This window comes from Sander lucioperca, chromosome 10 (genome assembly GCF_008315115.2).
Source record: "Sander lucioperca isolate FBNREF2018 chromosome 10, SLUC_FBN_1.2, whole genome shotgun sequence".
Taxonomy (NCBI): Eukaryota; Metazoa; Chordata; class Actinopteri; order Perciformes; family Percidae; genus Sander; species Sander lucioperca.
The window spans coordinates 28,287,488-28,304,065 of NC_050182.1; the positions used below are offsets into that span (position 1 = coordinate 28,287,488).

At 41.3% G+C, this 16,578-nt stretch overlaps 2 protein-coding genes across 4 annotated transcripts; both read right to left on the bottom strand.

Annotated features, from left to right (window-relative positions):
- Positions 1 to 1,014: 1,014 nt before the first annotated feature.
- Positions 1,015 to 10,000, bottom strand: colq (collagen-like tail subunit (single strand of homotrimer) of asymmetric acetylcholinesterase). Of its 3 annotated transcripts, none has more exons than XM_031299001.2 (17): positions 9,162 to 10,000; positions 8,421 to 8,530; positions 8,086 to 8,193; positions 7,244 to 7,288; positions 7,045 to 7,071; positions 6,132 to 6,203; positions 5,791 to 5,853; positions 5,620 to 5,646; positions 5,454 to 5,498; positions 5,310 to 5,345; positions 5,122 to 5,202; positions 4,760 to 4,856; positions 4,023 to 4,153; positions 3,465 to 3,584; positions 3,243 to 3,369; positions 3,034 to 3,136; positions 1,015 to 2,935 (listed from the first exon to the last, which is right to left on the bottom strand). In XM_031299001.2, exons 1-17 carry the CDS (start codon positions 9,256 to 9,258, stop codon positions 2,866 to 2,868), a joined length of 1,359 nt encoding a protein of 452 aa, XP_031154861.1. In that variant the 5' UTR covers positions 9,259 to 10,000; the 3' UTR covers positions 1,015 to 2,865. The 3 variants fall into 3 exon arrangements, with proteins under 3 accessions (XP_031154861.1, XP_031154860.1, XP_031154862.1); XM_031299000.2 differs by having other exon boundaries at positions 3,243 to 3,384; positions 9,162 to 9,998; XM_031299002.2 differs by lacking the exon at positions 8,421 to 8,530 and having other exon boundaries at positions 3,243 to 3,384; positions 9,162 to 9,343.
- A 310-nt stretch (positions 10,001 to 10,310) lies between these two features.
- On the bottom strand, positions 10,311 to 16,164 carry hacl1 (2-hydroxyacyl-CoA lyase 1). Its single transcript, XM_031298999.2, has 17 exons — positions 15,916 to 16,164; positions 15,552 to 15,656; positions 15,407 to 15,447; positions 15,241 to 15,321; positions 15,053 to 15,125; positions 14,900 to 14,977; positions 14,671 to 14,765; positions 14,448 to 14,560; positions 14,173 to 14,308; positions 13,791 to 13,896; positions 13,468 to 13,551; positions 13,215 to 13,316; positions 12,880 to 13,034; positions 12,499 to 12,657; positions 12,305 to 12,412; positions 12,004 to 12,190; positions 10,311 to 10,563 (listed from the first exon to the last, which is right to left on the bottom strand). The coding sequence occupies exons 1-17, from the start codon at positions 15,964 to 15,966 to the stop codon at positions 10,531 to 10,533; spliced, it is 1,707 nt and encodes a 568-aa protein (XP_031154859.1). The 5' UTR covers positions 15,967 to 16,164; the 3' UTR covers positions 10,311 to 10,530.
- Between the last annotated feature and the right edge of the window lie 414 nt (positions 16,165 to 16,578).

Sequence of the window (16,578 nt, forward strand, 5' to 3'; positions counted from 1 at the left end):
CAACAGCTGTAATGCTACACCACCAAGCCTGCACTAAAATAACCCCTTTTGTTGGAAAAAGTTTTTGATTTCAGTTCATCAACTTAATACCTGTGAGAGCTCAAATTAAATCCTGCTTCCTACAAATTTAACTCTATGACATTGTCTTTGAGAGAGGAAAAATCAATAAAAAAAATCCACAACAAACAGCTATTAGTTCATCAATTAATTTGTACCTAATTCAAATTTATTTATAGTGTCAAATCATAACAGATGTTATCTCAGGACACTTTACAGAGTAGGTCTAGACCACCCTCTATAATTTAAGAGAATGCTCAAAGTTCACGAACTCCACAAATGGAGCACAGATCTTTTTATTACGGAGCAGTAGAATCAGCTTGGCCACTGCTTCTCCAGCGACATTTAGTGCTGTACTGAGACATCTGTGGTACAAATCTGATTGGCCTGGTCAGGGGAATGCACATGATGGGATAAATACGCCAAGGTAAGCTTTTACTCGGGCATCTCAGCAGACAAATTGTCCTGATGTGATTTAGAAAAGAAATATGGCATGCTAATAGAGTTATATGGTTGCGTCCAGCCTCAAACATCTCTGCTGCAACACTGGCTGGCTGCCCGTACCCAACCTGTATCACTGCCTCATCTTCAGGCACAGACTCAGCTCTGAGGGGGCTTCATCGAGACAGAATGAAAAGCTAAAAAAACCATTGTCATGTCTGAGAAAACAGCAAGGTTCACTGTGTGGTCTGGTAACTATTTAGTCTTACGCAGCACTTTGCAAGGAGCTGTTGACAGCATCTTTTTTCCACTTGATAGATATCTGCTTCTTCTTTTTTTACAGTGAGTGCTCTGAAGGAACATCAATAGCATCTCTATCGCTGTCTTTAGGCTTTTTGCACAGCCTCCCAATCACTGTCACCACTTGCTCACAACACACAGCAAGCAAAGCCGCTGACAAACCCCTGACCAAAGTTTAAAGATGCATGTGTGTTAAGACAGAGTGGAAAGCTTTGATTGATTTAAATTCCTGTTTTATTTCTCTTTAAAATGATCAACAACTGCAGTATAAATCATATCAGAGCAATAAAACAAAATGAGCTTTCACTATCCCAGTCACAGTGCATAATATATTTGATAAAGCCTTACAGTACGTTACCACATGCATGTTATGTTTCAGCATTGGTGTGCATACATAGTAGAGGATACAGCACAGCAGCACAGGCCACAGACAGCACATTCAACACAGTTTCCAAAAGGGATTTCAGCTTTGTGCATGGCACACATCATCACTATAATATAAGGTGTGTCATACGTACAGTACTTCGCTACACTCTGGGCAGAGCAAGACTGATATTTCTTAAGACACCTGCTACGCTGATGAATGCGATGATTTACAAAACAGAAGCGTGGAAGCGTTTCACAATCATTAGCATGGTATCACAAGCATGCAGAGACGATATAGTAACAGTCTATCTTTCGATTCCTTTTTTACAGAAGAACCACTTTATATAACACCTGACTACATCTATGTATGGCTGAGAACAGGTCATCCTTGGCACTGTGACTCATACAGTAGCTTATGGAAAATGTTAGCTTATATCAGCAAAGTCATTTTCACCATTGGTGCCCAACACACAGCACACTACATCTACACTGTTAAGTTTACTGTTGAGTTTCTGTGTTGCTGTTTATACTGTAAGACAGAAAGACTGGATAAAGAGGTATTAGAGTAAATACAGTAATGACCATAGAACAGACTGGAATTGAAATTCCTCCCCTTTAGCAGCTACATACTATCCCAGCCTTTCCTGTGCAGTGAGACAATTAAGAACATAACAGTTTCAAGCCTTCATGTACAGTATATTTCATTTCTCACTGAAGCGCAGCGCTGGGAAGAAACTCGGGTTATCTGTGTGCTTCAGCATACAGTCACTGCCATTTAATTTACAAAGAGAGTAGTAGGGGTTGCCTTTGAAAGGTGCTGTGTGAGCTACAATACCTGTTGGTTCCTGAGACGTTTTTTTGGATTTATGAAACATTGTCCAGACTGAATGTCCCTGTCAAGCACAGTACCACCACAAGCTAATGAGGCCAAGTCGGCCTCTGAAGTGTGGCCTCCCGGTATAACAGTCTCACTGAAATATTACAAGTGCATAATTCGTGCACCTCTATCTCCATCCCTAACCATACATATTGATCGTATTATATGCCTGGTTTTACCTTTTACAACTGAAATTCTTGATGTAATATTGAGACTACAAAGTACAAGCCTTGTGGCAATAATAAGTAAAGTGATGGGTTACATGCTTGGATAATGACAGCTGCTGTCATGGTCTTAGTAATCCCAGCCTCATGCAAATGCTGTGCACTGTCGTTGACGCTGCAGTAGAATACCTGAGGCCATGGCTCTGGATGTCCTACTGCCTCTCTTTCTCAACAGTAACTGGGTCAAGATTAATACGCCTCTGGCCCGGCTACTGCTCCTCTGCAACATCTCCCACTGGCACTTAATTAAGTCTTGGTTGTCACACAACTGTTGCATCCAGAGGCTGATTCATGGTGAGGAGGCCAGTCTTAAGTCCTGCTTGTAAAGACTGAGTGCAGTTGGCCTGTGCATTTCCTATGTGTGGGTGAAGGTTTTCTCACCTCCACTGACCCGACTATAACTCCTGGGAGCTACGTGGCATCTCAGCAGCAATAAGGAGGAGTTATATTTATATATATGTTTTGTTTTTTCTTTCATCATAGAATCAGTGGCTGCCTCTACCTTCACAGTCTCTTGCTTGGAGCATTATTGTTCTTTTTTTGCATGAAAATATTCCAAATAACACACAGAGGATCCCACTGCACTGTCCAGCTTCCTCCTCAAGTGAAGTACTTGCAGTTTGTGGAGTCAATAACACAGTATGGTGTGCACTTGAGGTGACCATAGGACCTGCAAATAACAGGGGAAAAAACAACCCCTATGTCAGTTTAACATGTCAACAAAACAATTCTCACTTTTGTCAACATATAGTTGTATACGGTGCTTACCCTGGAAGATATGAATTACATGTCTGGTATCCAAAGTCCTTTCCATCACACTCCTCAGCCCCCTCATAGCGGTATCCGTCTCCACAGTAAGCGTGTTTACACTCTGTGGTAAGGGGAGACAACAGAGGTGAAGGGGTCAAGTTTTATGTGCACAGCAAAGTACAACTTAGGAGCTATAACAGACCACCTAACGTGGACACGTGACTCACTAACACAGCCGTCAGTGACAACTCTGTTTTTGTCATCACACTCCTCCCCGCTGGAAATCTGCACGATCCCGTCACCACAGTAACCTTCATCATCAGGTGCATTTTCCATGGACTGGAACGGCGTCAACTGGAATGGAAAAGTCTTTTACAGAGTTTAAAAAAGAAAAGTCAACATGTGTAAAACAAGATGAAATATTCTGATTTCGCTGCATGCAGTGGTACCTGGATTGGCAGCCAGCCATCAATGTCTTTGAAATAGAGAGATCTCTGGTCTTTGCGGAATGCCAGAGCATTATCTGTGTGAAGGCGCTCCAGTTCTTCCTCATTGCTTACAACGAATATCTGAAAGAAAATCAAAGTGAGGAAATTGACTGTCATGTCTTCAATATTTAGTGCATTTGGAATTATATGGTTGGTGCAATGGAGTGCAATTTTGAGATATTGAGCATCAAAATGTAACATCTTAGCTGGCAGGATGTATCTCAAAGCAATATTCATGTCCCCAGTAGGCGTACTTTTATCTCTCACAACTTTTTGTTATTTAAATAATTAACTTAAAAGTTATTAAACCCCAATAACCCCCGGGTTTGTGAAAATAGCATCTATTGGCTTAATATCAGAGATTTTTAACTACAAACAGTATATTTTATTAAAAACCCTTAACATTGTTGAAACATAATTGTGATTTGTTTTTTTTTCAGTGATGTGTCAAATGATTAAGTGCATCACAAAATACTCTACAGAACTTTTTTGCTGTCAACAAAACTATTAATTCCTCACCGCCGGTACTTTGGGATAGTTTCCTCTAGAAGGATAATCATCAAATGGAGAATTACTGAGAGGGCTGCAGCTACACTTTCCAGGAGGCCCTGGTGGACCACGTGCACCCTTTGTTCCAACCATGTACAGTCCTAAACATAACCAGAGAGGAGAAAATATGATATAAAAAAGACCCAAAACATGTTTCAAGTAACTAAAGTGAGGAGCTAAAGTGAAGTGTTGTTGAGATTACAGTCTACACAGCTGATATACATACTGTATGCCATGAAATGTAGTATCTTTGATTCATCTATCAAGAAGCAAACGCAATCAACTTAATTCACTCAGAAACCTCATCAAGATTACAAATGTCACGTTATCTGGTGACATAATATTTGTAAAACTGCAGGGAGGCTCACCATCTGTAAATCCATTTTAGGCACATGATGTCATGACAACATTCACCTTGGGAGATAAAGTTTCTCTGGTGCTAAATAACACTGCCGGTGTTACCTCTATCCACTGGTCTAAAGTGTGCTTCCTTCTGCTGACACAGGTGTTTGCTGCTTCTCACACCAGTAGCAAAGCTTTTCACACACTCTCAGAGAATGTGCAGAGCCACACACAAATCAATCCCTTTAAAGGGGACATAGGTAAATTCATGCCCTGACTGAACAAGATGTCAGTTGTTTTTTTTAAATTAGTATACTCAAGAGTTTTAAATCTGTTGGAAAGTGGAAAAAGGTAGAAGTTCTTACCTGTGGCAGGTGAACCAGGAGGACCAGGGTTACCTGGAATCCCCTGTGGGCCTGCAGGTCCCATAGGACCAACGCGGCCCGTGTCTCCTTTCCCTCCCTGAAACACGATCCAAACATTACACAAGGTGGTCATATTTTAAACATTTCTTTACATAATGTTTCAGAGATCAAAAGGTTTACAACTAATACTCAATCCTCAGTGTGCAATAAGACATTTTGGGCGTAGAAATGTATTTTTTACAAGTGCACATAAATTAGATTTGGAAGAGAAATCATTAAAACAGAAATAACAGTTTCATTTGAGCAACACAAATCTAATGAAACAATGCAATCAAAATGTCACATGTCCACGGACTCCTCACCTGCTTGCCTCTCTTCCCTGGTCGGCCAGTGGGTCCTCTGTTTCCTGAGATCCCAGGTTCTCCTTTTGGACCCATTTCACCCTGCACAACAAATCAGATTGACTCAACATTCAATTTGGTCAGATTTGGAAAGTTGTAATCCTGCGGAACGAATTCAAAACTCCTCCTTGTTTAAATGTGTTTCTCACTTTCTGTCCAAGCATTCCTGGGAAACCCATCCCACCCTGTGGATAAAGAACAGTAAATTACATTATCAATTTAGATTACATACAGCAGATATACACTCTAGTACTGCTACATTCGCAACAACCCTACTGATAAACTCTGCCCACCTTGTCTCCTTTCACTCCACTTTCACCGCGATCGCCTCGAGAACCCTGATGGATTACAGTGTGTTACATCACATTAGGTCTATATGAAAAAAAGATCTTAATATAATAAATCAATATATCCTATTACATTTTTTACTGAATGATAATTACCAAAACTGTTCCATACCTTTTCCCCTTTATACCCAGGTAAACCCTAGAATTAAAGATAGAAAACAATCAAGATGAAATAAAGTAGTGTTAGGGTGACATGCCAGATCATATATATATATATATATATATATATATATATATATATATATATATATATATATATATATAGTTCATATGTATCTCATACCCTTGGCCCAATTGGTCCTCTAGCTCCAGGCAAACCCATCAGGCCCGGGTCACCTTTCTCACCCTGACAGAGAAAAACATTCGGAGTAAGACAAATGTGGATTGGCTTCATTTATTTAGACACAAACCCACACCCCAAAACAGAAATTATGAGTGCAGACTTTGAATTTAAGGTTCTTTTATACTATTTAAATCAAGCATTTATATAGAAAAGGTTGTTACATAACAGAAATCTCAACACTCATAGCTAACACTCATCTACCCTACCTTGTATTGGCACTTACTGGTCTCATCTCATGCCATATTTTATATCATCTACATTATGAGGTCTGACTTACTCACTTTGGGCCCACTTGGTCCAGGCCATCCAGCTGGTCCTTCTTTCCCAGGAAGTCCAATAGGACCTGTCCGACCCTGACGGGAGACATCACTTTTAACACGTGATCTCAGATATAGAAATACCTAATTTAACAATTACTGTCACAGCTGCAGTAATCGGATTATGAAATAAATAATAAAAAAATAAATAAATCTAAGTGCAGGATTTGCTGCATAAACTGACAGCCTGCTTGCTACAGTATTTATCAGACACTGCTGCACATGTAGGGGGAGAATGACTTTAATGAGCCCTGTCACTTTGCTCTCTTTAATTAAATGATGGGCTGTATATAGAACAGGAGCTCGTGCTTGTGGGAAATAAAATGATTTATGACCTGGCTGAAGCACTAAGCTAAATTGCACTGCAGTGCTGCAAAGCTGCTCAGTCAGGCCACCAGCCAGGGAGGCTCTCCCACTGGGACGCTTTTGCTGCTCAACCACAGCGACCGATCATTTAAGGAGGTCACTTCTCTTCTGCCAGCCCTGATCAAACACTGTGCTCTGAGATTTCAATAAAGCTGTGTGGGCTTGATCCTTCTGTTCTAATAGAAAGGGAGGACCCTCTGACAGTGAGGTATGATGCTGGATGTCTTTGAGTGGTCAATACTGAGGCGATATATGCTCCCTTTCATTGAGGAGGAGACTATCCCTCTGCCATCAAAACAGCCCGTCTCAGCAGCTCTGCATCCCATGCATCCTGTCAGTGTGTCTATGCTGTCTCCTGTCAAGGTTGTACATGCTCACAATTCCTTGATATACACAACCAGGCAATGACAGCACTCTGAGGTAGAGATAGCAAGCAGGCGGAGACACTGTATCTCATATTTGAGTAAATCCACTTAGCGGAGAATATGGAGTGATTAATGGAGACTCTCACCTTTTGCCCAGGTCTTCCGATTTCTCCCTGACAACAGGATGCAGAGGAGGGGACAAGGACAGTAGCTATTTAATACACTTCCAGCAAGCATCTTTCAGTCAATTAAACATGAGCTTACAAAATAATGGGTAGCTTGTAAAATGTATAATGAGCTACATAAATGAGATGAGACAAGAACATGGGTAAGTAAACTGCTTACCCTTTCTCCCTTAGGCCCTCCTATCCCAGGTAATCCAGGTGGACCCTGGTGGTCATAATAAACAGCACATATAAGCCATTGCTCATAAATCTCAGAGATATCTATCTAAATTACTTTTATTGTCCACAACATCCCACCACAAAGTCATGTCTGCTTCTGGGAGCCCACAGATGCAGTTTCAATTAGCTAAAAGCTGAGTGGCCACTATTGTTTTCAAAGTGCCTTGTGGGTCTTTTTTTATAAACTGAAAAGCTGCGGCAGTCCAGCTGGTGCTGTAACAGCCTGAGATGAGCAAAGCTTTAACAATCATTTGGTACATCTGCTTTTCGCTTATGAAATGCTGGGCTAACAGAGGACGAGGTTTAATATTGACCCAAAATGTCTTTATATCTTTCATCACCAGAGTACACAAACATACAGACACATGTTTGAGTTGGTAATCCCTGGAATTTACGCGACCCAGTACGCCTTTCCAGGCAGACAGCTCTTCGGATAGTTTCTGAGAATGATGTGTGGGGCACTGGCAGCCAGTGGAAAAAGGCTATTTGTGTCTGAGCTAAATGTAGAGCGTTAATGGGCCACTGTGTTGCATGGGCCAGAGAAATCCCCATCTCCTGCTTTGCAGGAACTCTCAAGTTGGAGAAGAGATGGGACTGATACGTTGTTGGAGTACTGATTCTTAACACCTCGAAACACCAGAGACAGTCTGTGATTTAGCCATACTGACAGTGAATCCTACGTAAGTCAAATTGTGGGAGGTGTGTTGGAATGGCGTAATGATGCTAATGCCAGATCTGCAGTACATTATTCATGCTGTGATGACCATGATGTCTGGATCCTACCTGAGGGCCAGAGGGACCAGCAGGCCCACGGGGGCCTGGGACACAGGCAGAACCTTTGTCCTCATTGCCCCGCTCTGACTCCCCACCATTGGTTGAAATGTCTTCATTCTGTAAAATGAAAATAAGACTTTTGTATTTCTTATACAGCTTTGACAAAGTATGAAATTCATCCCATTCTTGACATGACAATTCAAACTGTGTTCCACCATCTGAGTGTTATCATGGTATCATTCGGGGGTCAAAAGGCAGTTAAGTGTGGGGCAGTTTGGAAATCACCCAAGGACATATCAACAGTCAGATATTCCACAATAGAAAGTCACATGACTTTGACTCACATGAGTGTGGCGGCGCCAAAGTGAAGGGGGTGGAGGAAACAGTGGGGGTGGAGGCGGACTCAGTAAACAGCATGGGCTGAATCTTCTCTGCTGCTCCTGGGATCTGAGAGCTGTGCAAGGTGTGCATGCAGTCAATCACACAGGCGAAAACACCAGGTGTCAAAATCAGAAGAAGACAGTCAGAAGAGGTCATGTTTATGATGTCTTCTGCAACAACTGAATGTCAAACCTCTTTAATAATCAATAATAATAATAATCAACATTATGCTATGACACATGTACATGCACAGGCAACTGTGGCACATATAATGTGACATGTTTCCAACAAATATCACACACATACAGTCAGAATTGGACAAGTCAGAGAGGTTAGAACATGCAGGAGCAGCATTAAGCGAAAGGGAAACAGGTGCAAACTATCAAATCATTACACCCATCCAGCAGAGTTCATAGAGCTGGACACAGATATGAAGTGCCTGTGCCTCTCACTGAAGGATTGGAGCTGGTCTCGCTATTTATAGAGGCATTTCCAGTCTACCTCATGGGGGACAAGAAAATAAAAAACAAGTGTATTTTACAAAGATAATGAGCTCAAAATGAATCCCAAGACTAGACATTTAGTATGCATGCTTTTACAGCCCAACTCCCTCAACACCTGTGCATGAATAGTACTGTATGTACAGTACAGTACAGTACACACACACACACACACGCTCAAGCTCAGGATTACAATATTCTTACCTGCTGGGAATGAAACAAAGCTATCCAGAAAAGAGGACTGAGCCAGGCCATAACAAAACCACAGTGGCAGATACAGTCCAAGTGTTAGAAGAGTCATGCTGCTCCAGATAGTTGCCTGACTTTATTTCTGAGCCACAGCAGCCCTCACACGCTGCCTTTCTCTCTCCCTCTCTCCTCACTGTCCTCTCCCTATGCTCCCCTCCCTCTCTGCTCGCTCTGCTCCGTCTCCTTTACGCCCTCAGAAGAGGGTACGCCGACCAATGCCCATTAAATCTTTCCTCTGCATCAGTGTGCGCTAAAATTACAGGAGACAGCCCGCCAGTTGCTTCGAGTGCCAATATTAGATCTCTACTACTGCAGGGGGTGCCTTTTATTGTTTCCACTCCTCTTACAGGGGGACTTATCATAACTAACCTTCAGCGGGTTTTCCTGCAAGAGATTCAAATAGGATTATACATGCAGTGTCATTTGTGCATCCTAAGATGACTTTCATGATTTTATCTGTTTATGTGTAATTATTAGTCCATCTTTTTGTATGCAGTACACTGTGCACCCCCCCTGTGCATTGTGGTGTCCATTTAGTCCAGGCCAGATTGGTTTTTATTGCCCAGCTTGTCCCGCAAAATTAAGTGTCTGCATTTCCAAGGAGGCTTTGTGGGATGTGAGTTATAAAAACCTTGGAAATACAAGCGATATTAATTAACACTTTAACTGTAGTGGTATGAAAATTATATAGTTTGCATAGACTACTAGAGTGGACAAAATGTATCATTTAAGTTTGCAGGAGATTGTGAGATAAGAATGCAACTTGATATAAACTACTAACAAACATGAATCTAATAAAAACAATCAAACTGTGCACTCACTCACAAAATATGTAGATAATGCATGAGTGTCACTGCTGCTAGAAACCCTCTGTCCATGTGTTTTAAGATGTCGCTGACAAGGAATGAATATATGCAATTTTGACAAATCTGGACCAAAGTGTTCTTCAGCACCTAGTTGACCATAAAGTGACATTTTCACTTTCCCAGCAATTTAATAGGCTAATGATCCATACACTGTGCTTTAATAACGTTACTGATTAGATTTCCTATGTGAAAGGAAAAAAGAAACAGATTTGACATAAAGGAATAAAGACGAATAACATTCAGCGCATGTGTGAAAATGTTTTATTGTCGTATTAATTCTTTTGTTAATTTTAATACTACTGTGTAGTAAGAATGTATACAATAAATTCAGTTATTTCATGAAAACAATCACAAAAAAAAAACAAAAGCAGCTTTATATTTTTCCCAGGTTGCATTTCCCGGGGAAAACAGTTACTGCTGTTCTGATAATGTTGGAGGAAGCAGATCCTTCTTTCAGTCTATAGGTTGGAGCGTGTGAGCCAAGGAAACTCCTGCAAATACAGAGATAGATGATAGGGCTATTTTATGTAATGGTCAATGTTGAGTCCATTTAGTCTCCACGTTCAAAAACTGAGTTTTGCCAAATACAGGGTACCTCCATGTTAAATTGTAGACTTTTTAAGACCGTTTTAATACCACTTAGGGTGACATTTAATGCCAAGAAAGAGATTAATTTCCCAAGAATTATTTACAGAGTAACGTTACCTCAATTTATTAAAACATTTTGAGACGATAAATAGTGCATGCACTGTTTGAGACTCAACTTTAAACCTGAATATGGATAACAGTCAGGAGGCACACACTGAGGGCAGCACACCTCAAATAAAGGGACACATCTTTCTCCTGGTCACAGAGAGCTCAGCACCATGGATACAGCCCTCAATACAACCTTCAAACATGTCTGCGAAGGGTTGCATAGATACATTCAACATAAACACAGAGGGCCATGCTTTCTAATTATGGGGACCCTGAAATAGAAAGGTCAGGTTGGTGTGAGGTGGAGGGATTGTGAGGAATACAACAGTTCTGCAGAGCACCTGGAGTGTGTGGATTACTGTTCAGTGAGGCATGTCAGCCACGCAGCCCTTTAAGGATGAGACGAGAGCCGTTTGTTGCTCTACACTACTCATGAACTCAGATGATGCTGCTTTTAATCACGCCTGGCTCTGCTGCTGCGACTGTCAATGTCATTCAAGTCATTGTCCGTCTCTTTTCTGTGCTACTTCCTGGGGGGGAACCAGGTAAATATGAGACAGGGAGCTGAACCTGACTCGCAACCTTTGGTCATATATACTGCCACACGTCTGAAGTGCTCACAGTCATCACGTCATGTCAGCAAGGGTGCTGTGCCGCAAAGGGGATAAAATGTGGTATGAGACGAGACTTAAGATCTCAATCATCATGACCTATGCTAAGTTTTTTAACCCTTTAATCCAGACTCTCTGAGAGTCTGCAAAAAGTGTGCATAAGTCACGGATTTGGGCAGTTTAGGCCCCGTACGTGCCCATAAGGGCGGCAAACCTGCAAGTGCACAGAAGTCTTGACATTTGGATTCAGCCATGGACATCTATTGTGAAGTGGGTATTCTGTTCTAATGACTCAACATTTATCCGGTGGTGGTGCCATGACTCCTTGTGAATGAGGACCTTTTAACCATTCAAATTTCACTTTTTTGGGGCATTGATCATGTTGGAGAAAGCAGAAGGAAAGTGGCGTTACAACATCAATTACATCCTCCACCACAAGGGTGCGTGGCATTTCCACAGGATCAATGCTGAGGATTTCCTGCCTGTCATTACAAAGAAGCCATTCAGAGGAACAAGGACTCCAACTTCACAATAAAACTCCTGTGGATCTTTCATTTTGACCTGCACTTCTGGATGACTGAGATGATGACTCTACTACATATATTCCTGACAGGTGACAGTTACCTGCTGTTTTCTGTCGGAGGAAGGGTCGATGAGCACATTTAGGAGACTTGGTCTCTCCCAGTCACTCAGGCTAAGCTGTAAAGCACTGCGCAGCTCCTCCACCGTCCTCACCAGGAACCCTCGACCTCCAAACGCTGTCATGACCTCATCATAGCGTGCCTCAGGTAGGAGGGTCACAGGAGGGGCTCTGACAAGCAACATGATGACGTGAGATACATTGCATTACATCACAGCTGATTACATGTAGGAAGGCATTATAGTGAATGTGTTATGTTCATATTCCCAATAATGTGTGACTCACATAGATGTCAGATCTCCCATTTTTGCCATTTCTTTCCACGTCTCAGGATCCACTCCGCTGTAAATACCATTATTATTGACCACAATGATGACCACAGGTAGATTATACCTGTTAAACAAAGAGACATGTCCAATTAAGTAGCAGTGGGGGATTGAAGTGTATATATTATAAAGGAAGGGAGGCAACCAACACACCTGCACATGGTTTCAACTTCCATGCCAGAAAATCCAAAGGCACTGTCTCCTTCCACACAGACTATCCTTTGGTTTTTATTCTCGCTCCTCTCCACAGCGGCTGCTGCTATAGCGAAACCCAGGCCTACTCCCATTGTTCCAAATGTACCAGCATCCAACCTGCACATCGTCAGGATTAGCTAGCAACAATGTACTCAAATGTACAAAGACTTGAAAGCTTACTTTAGTCAACAGTGGATCTTCACAACACGTTTTACTGTTAAATGCATATTTGCTGGGTTTGCATAAATAAAGTAAGTTAAGTAAGTTCATACATAAACAGTGAACTGGGGCAAACTCGTAACACAATTGAGAAGTGCTGTTTCAACGAGACTGTCTTGCCTGTGTCGAGGCAGGTAGTTGTTCAACATAGTGCGTCCTATGTCCATAGTGTTTGCACCCTCACTGACAATGATACAGTCATGTGGCAGCAGCTGGGAAACGTGATGAAACACTGTGTAATAGTTCATGGGCATTGTTGACTGAAGAGCAAGCGCCTGTAGATGGAGAAAGGACAAAAATGCATAAATAATAATACAATAATAGACAATCTAAATGGATCAAATACATAACTATGTTAAATTCTTGTCATCAGCATGGGACATTCTGAGAACAGTTTGAGTAACCACACACACAGTAACATATCACAGGCTTTACAAAAGTGTATCTAAACTCACCTTTGATATTTTTGCATTAGCAGCAATTTTGTCCTTCAGTGTGTTCCACCATTCTGTATCAGAGGGATATTTCCAGCCATCGTTACGTACGCCCCCCAGAAGCTGAACAAAACAACAACAAAGAAAGAAAGAAAGACATAATCACTTTATACACACACACACACACACACACACACACACACACACACACACACACATGCACAAGAGATTAATAAAGAAATGTGAGATTGTGTGCCGACTGAGTTGCAGTTACTTGAGTGACAATAGAGTTGATGTCTCCCAGGAGAGCAACAGCAGGCTTCACATTGTTTCCTATCTCCTCAGCACAAAGGTCAACCTGCATACAGAGCACAATCATGTTAAATTTTAAAACAGCACAATGTTGGCAGCAACAGTGAAACACAGTGCAGGAAATATGGCCCAAAAACGCATAAAATGCACTGGCATGACAATATTAAAGTATTTACACCAATGCTTTATACCAGTAAGGTATTCTTAACACTGTTTTTGAGGGCATCAAAGGCAATACTGAGTTCCCAGAAATCTAAGACATGCTTGGCTTGGTTATTTACATACCTGGATGATCTTGACATCAGGATCGAATCTAGGTGGCAGACCAAAATGCAGGATCCAATTCAGCCTGGCTCCAAGCAGAAGCACAACGTCAGCCTGGAGAAGAGCTCTTTATAACAGAAACAACAAAGGACGAGGCGGAGCAACATTGAGTTAAAACAAAAACCTAACAAAGAAATTAAGTGTATGCATAGAATAAACAGTATTAGATATAACCCTACATCTGAATAAAAAAATACCAATTGTGACACATACATTCATTACTTAGTAATGGAGGTTCAGGATGTTTCCTTCATATATAGGATGATAATGACAATATTGGCTAAAGTAATTGTAGTTTACACTTTTTGATCCCTTCACATTTTTATAGTGAGAGGAGGCCGACCTTGAGCGGGCAGCAGCCACACAGTTGGGGTGATCATCAGGTAGGACCCCTTTCCCCATTGGGGTGGGCAGAAATGGCAGACCGCTCTTTTCCACAAACTCCCTCAGAGCAGTTTCAGCTCGGCCATAGGCTGCCCCTGTTGGGCACAACAATACTCATATTATCGTGACTTATTTAAGGAACTACTCTGATTCACCAGAGATGGAGAAAAAATTATGGTTTCTACCTTATTCAACGTAACAGAGAGAGTGCAAATGCTTTTTTTTTTACGGTACCTTTGCCAATGATGACTAAGGGTCTTTTAGCTGCTTTCAAGACAGATATGGCTTCAGTGATTGCACCGTGGTGAGCCAAACTCACCGGTGGAGATGGACAGCAGGACACAACTCTGCAGGAGAAACACACTTCTTTGAATATCTACACACCTGGAATCACGGAAGTGATACTATGCAGAAGAAATATTCATTTAAAAAAAAACCTGCAAAAATCACAGCAAACCTGACATCGCTCCTGTCCACTTTAGCATTGACCATGTCCCCTGCAATATCCACATAACAAGCACCTGGACGCCCGTACATGCTGGTACGAACTGCCTGTGAGCAAACAAACACAATAATATTTAAAATCATGTTTGTGTTGATATCATCTAACTACACCAAATCTCTTATTTAGTCTGCTGTGATAAAGAAAACAAGACAGACAATATAACAATACGCTGGTATATTACCTTCTCTATCACTGAAGGGATGGCTTCCAGACTGCTGGGTCTGGCAGAGAACTTGCTATAAAGGCGACATGTTTCCACCTAGCAACAAATGAAAACTAGTATAAATTTAATGAAACACCAGCGGACCAAAATCCACATGAAAGCATGCATCACCTGAGGAAACTCCTGAAAGGCTCCTGCTGTTTCCTGGTTTCGATCTGCAGAACCTCCAATAACAACCACCGGCCTGTGCAAAGGCAACACACACTTTATAAAGATATGACCTGTGGTACACAGGGGACATGATAAAACAGTTTACACTGCCAGCTGCATAAAAGCAGCATCAGTTTGTCAAGTTGTACCAGCAGTTCATGTTAGCGTTAGCCATTCCACCCAGAGCATGGATGAGTCCAGGTCCAGACACCACCAGGCAGGCACCTGGTCTGGATACAAACAACCACAAGAGACAGCAAGATGTTAAGATACAACCAGCTGCTCACATCTGTTCAGTTACCAAATGTCTCTCACCTCCCAGTGAGATATCCAATGGCAGATGCTGCATAGCACGCCTGTTGTGTGACATAATGTATTGTATATTACTATATCATTGTGTTGTTAAGAATTATAATTGCAGGTAAATAGCAGTGTAGCAGAATAATAATAAGTGTTTTACCGCTTGTTCGTTGCGCATTCCCACATATTTGATCCCTGCAGCCTGAGCAGCCATAGCCACTTCTATGACAGGAACACCGACTATCCCAAACATGTACTCCACTTTCTGCAGGGGGAGAAATGCTCTTTGACAAACCGACACTGAAATATACGAGTTTAAGTGAAATAATTTACTGTATTAAACTTGACTGCGCAACCCTTGAACTTTGACACACTTTTTTTAACGAGATACATGCGTGGTTACATTGTAACATTTCAGTACAGACACAGAAAAGTGAATGTAGGCTACAGGTTACAAAGTAACATACAGAAGTTAGACACTTCATAAATATTCGGAATGTTTTAAGTTTTTTAAACGATGTTACCTGGGCCTTTAGAGACTCAGCAATCAGCTGAGCTCCTGTCACTTCGTCCATGGTTGTTCAGGGACTGTTGGCTACGAGTTATTATTACACTGTGTACCTACAAAGGTACAAGAAAGGTCAAGCTGTTATGTTGCAACTACCAGCTACATGGACAAGTTTCTTGTTTGCTACAATCCTCTGAATATATCTGCCCCTGAATCCGCCCCGTTCCTAACGCTTCCGGGTTGCAAGCCAATCACGGGAGGCACTACGCGTGACCTCACATAAGGGACAACCACATCTCCTTGCAGGCTGATATATTACTAAAAAATACAATGCAAAGACAAATGTACTCAACACATAATGTTTACACATCAGTTTAAAGTAAAAAAGTCAAATTCTGAAATATTCGGACATTTTAAAGGATTTTAAGAAAATGTGTTGAATCCCCTTTGTTATTTTTTGTACAAGTCTGATCTTTATTCTGCTCCCACACTTCAGCCTCTCCGTTGATTAAATAAATCAATTTCAAATGTATTAAATATTTGAAATATTGATTTAACTGATCATAACAAACTAAAAATGAACATTATATAATGCCAGGTTTAATGAGGTTAAGGTTGTGTTTTAAATAGCAAAAAATCATATCGTTTAAATGCTTGCTTTTTTGGAAGAAGGCTGATA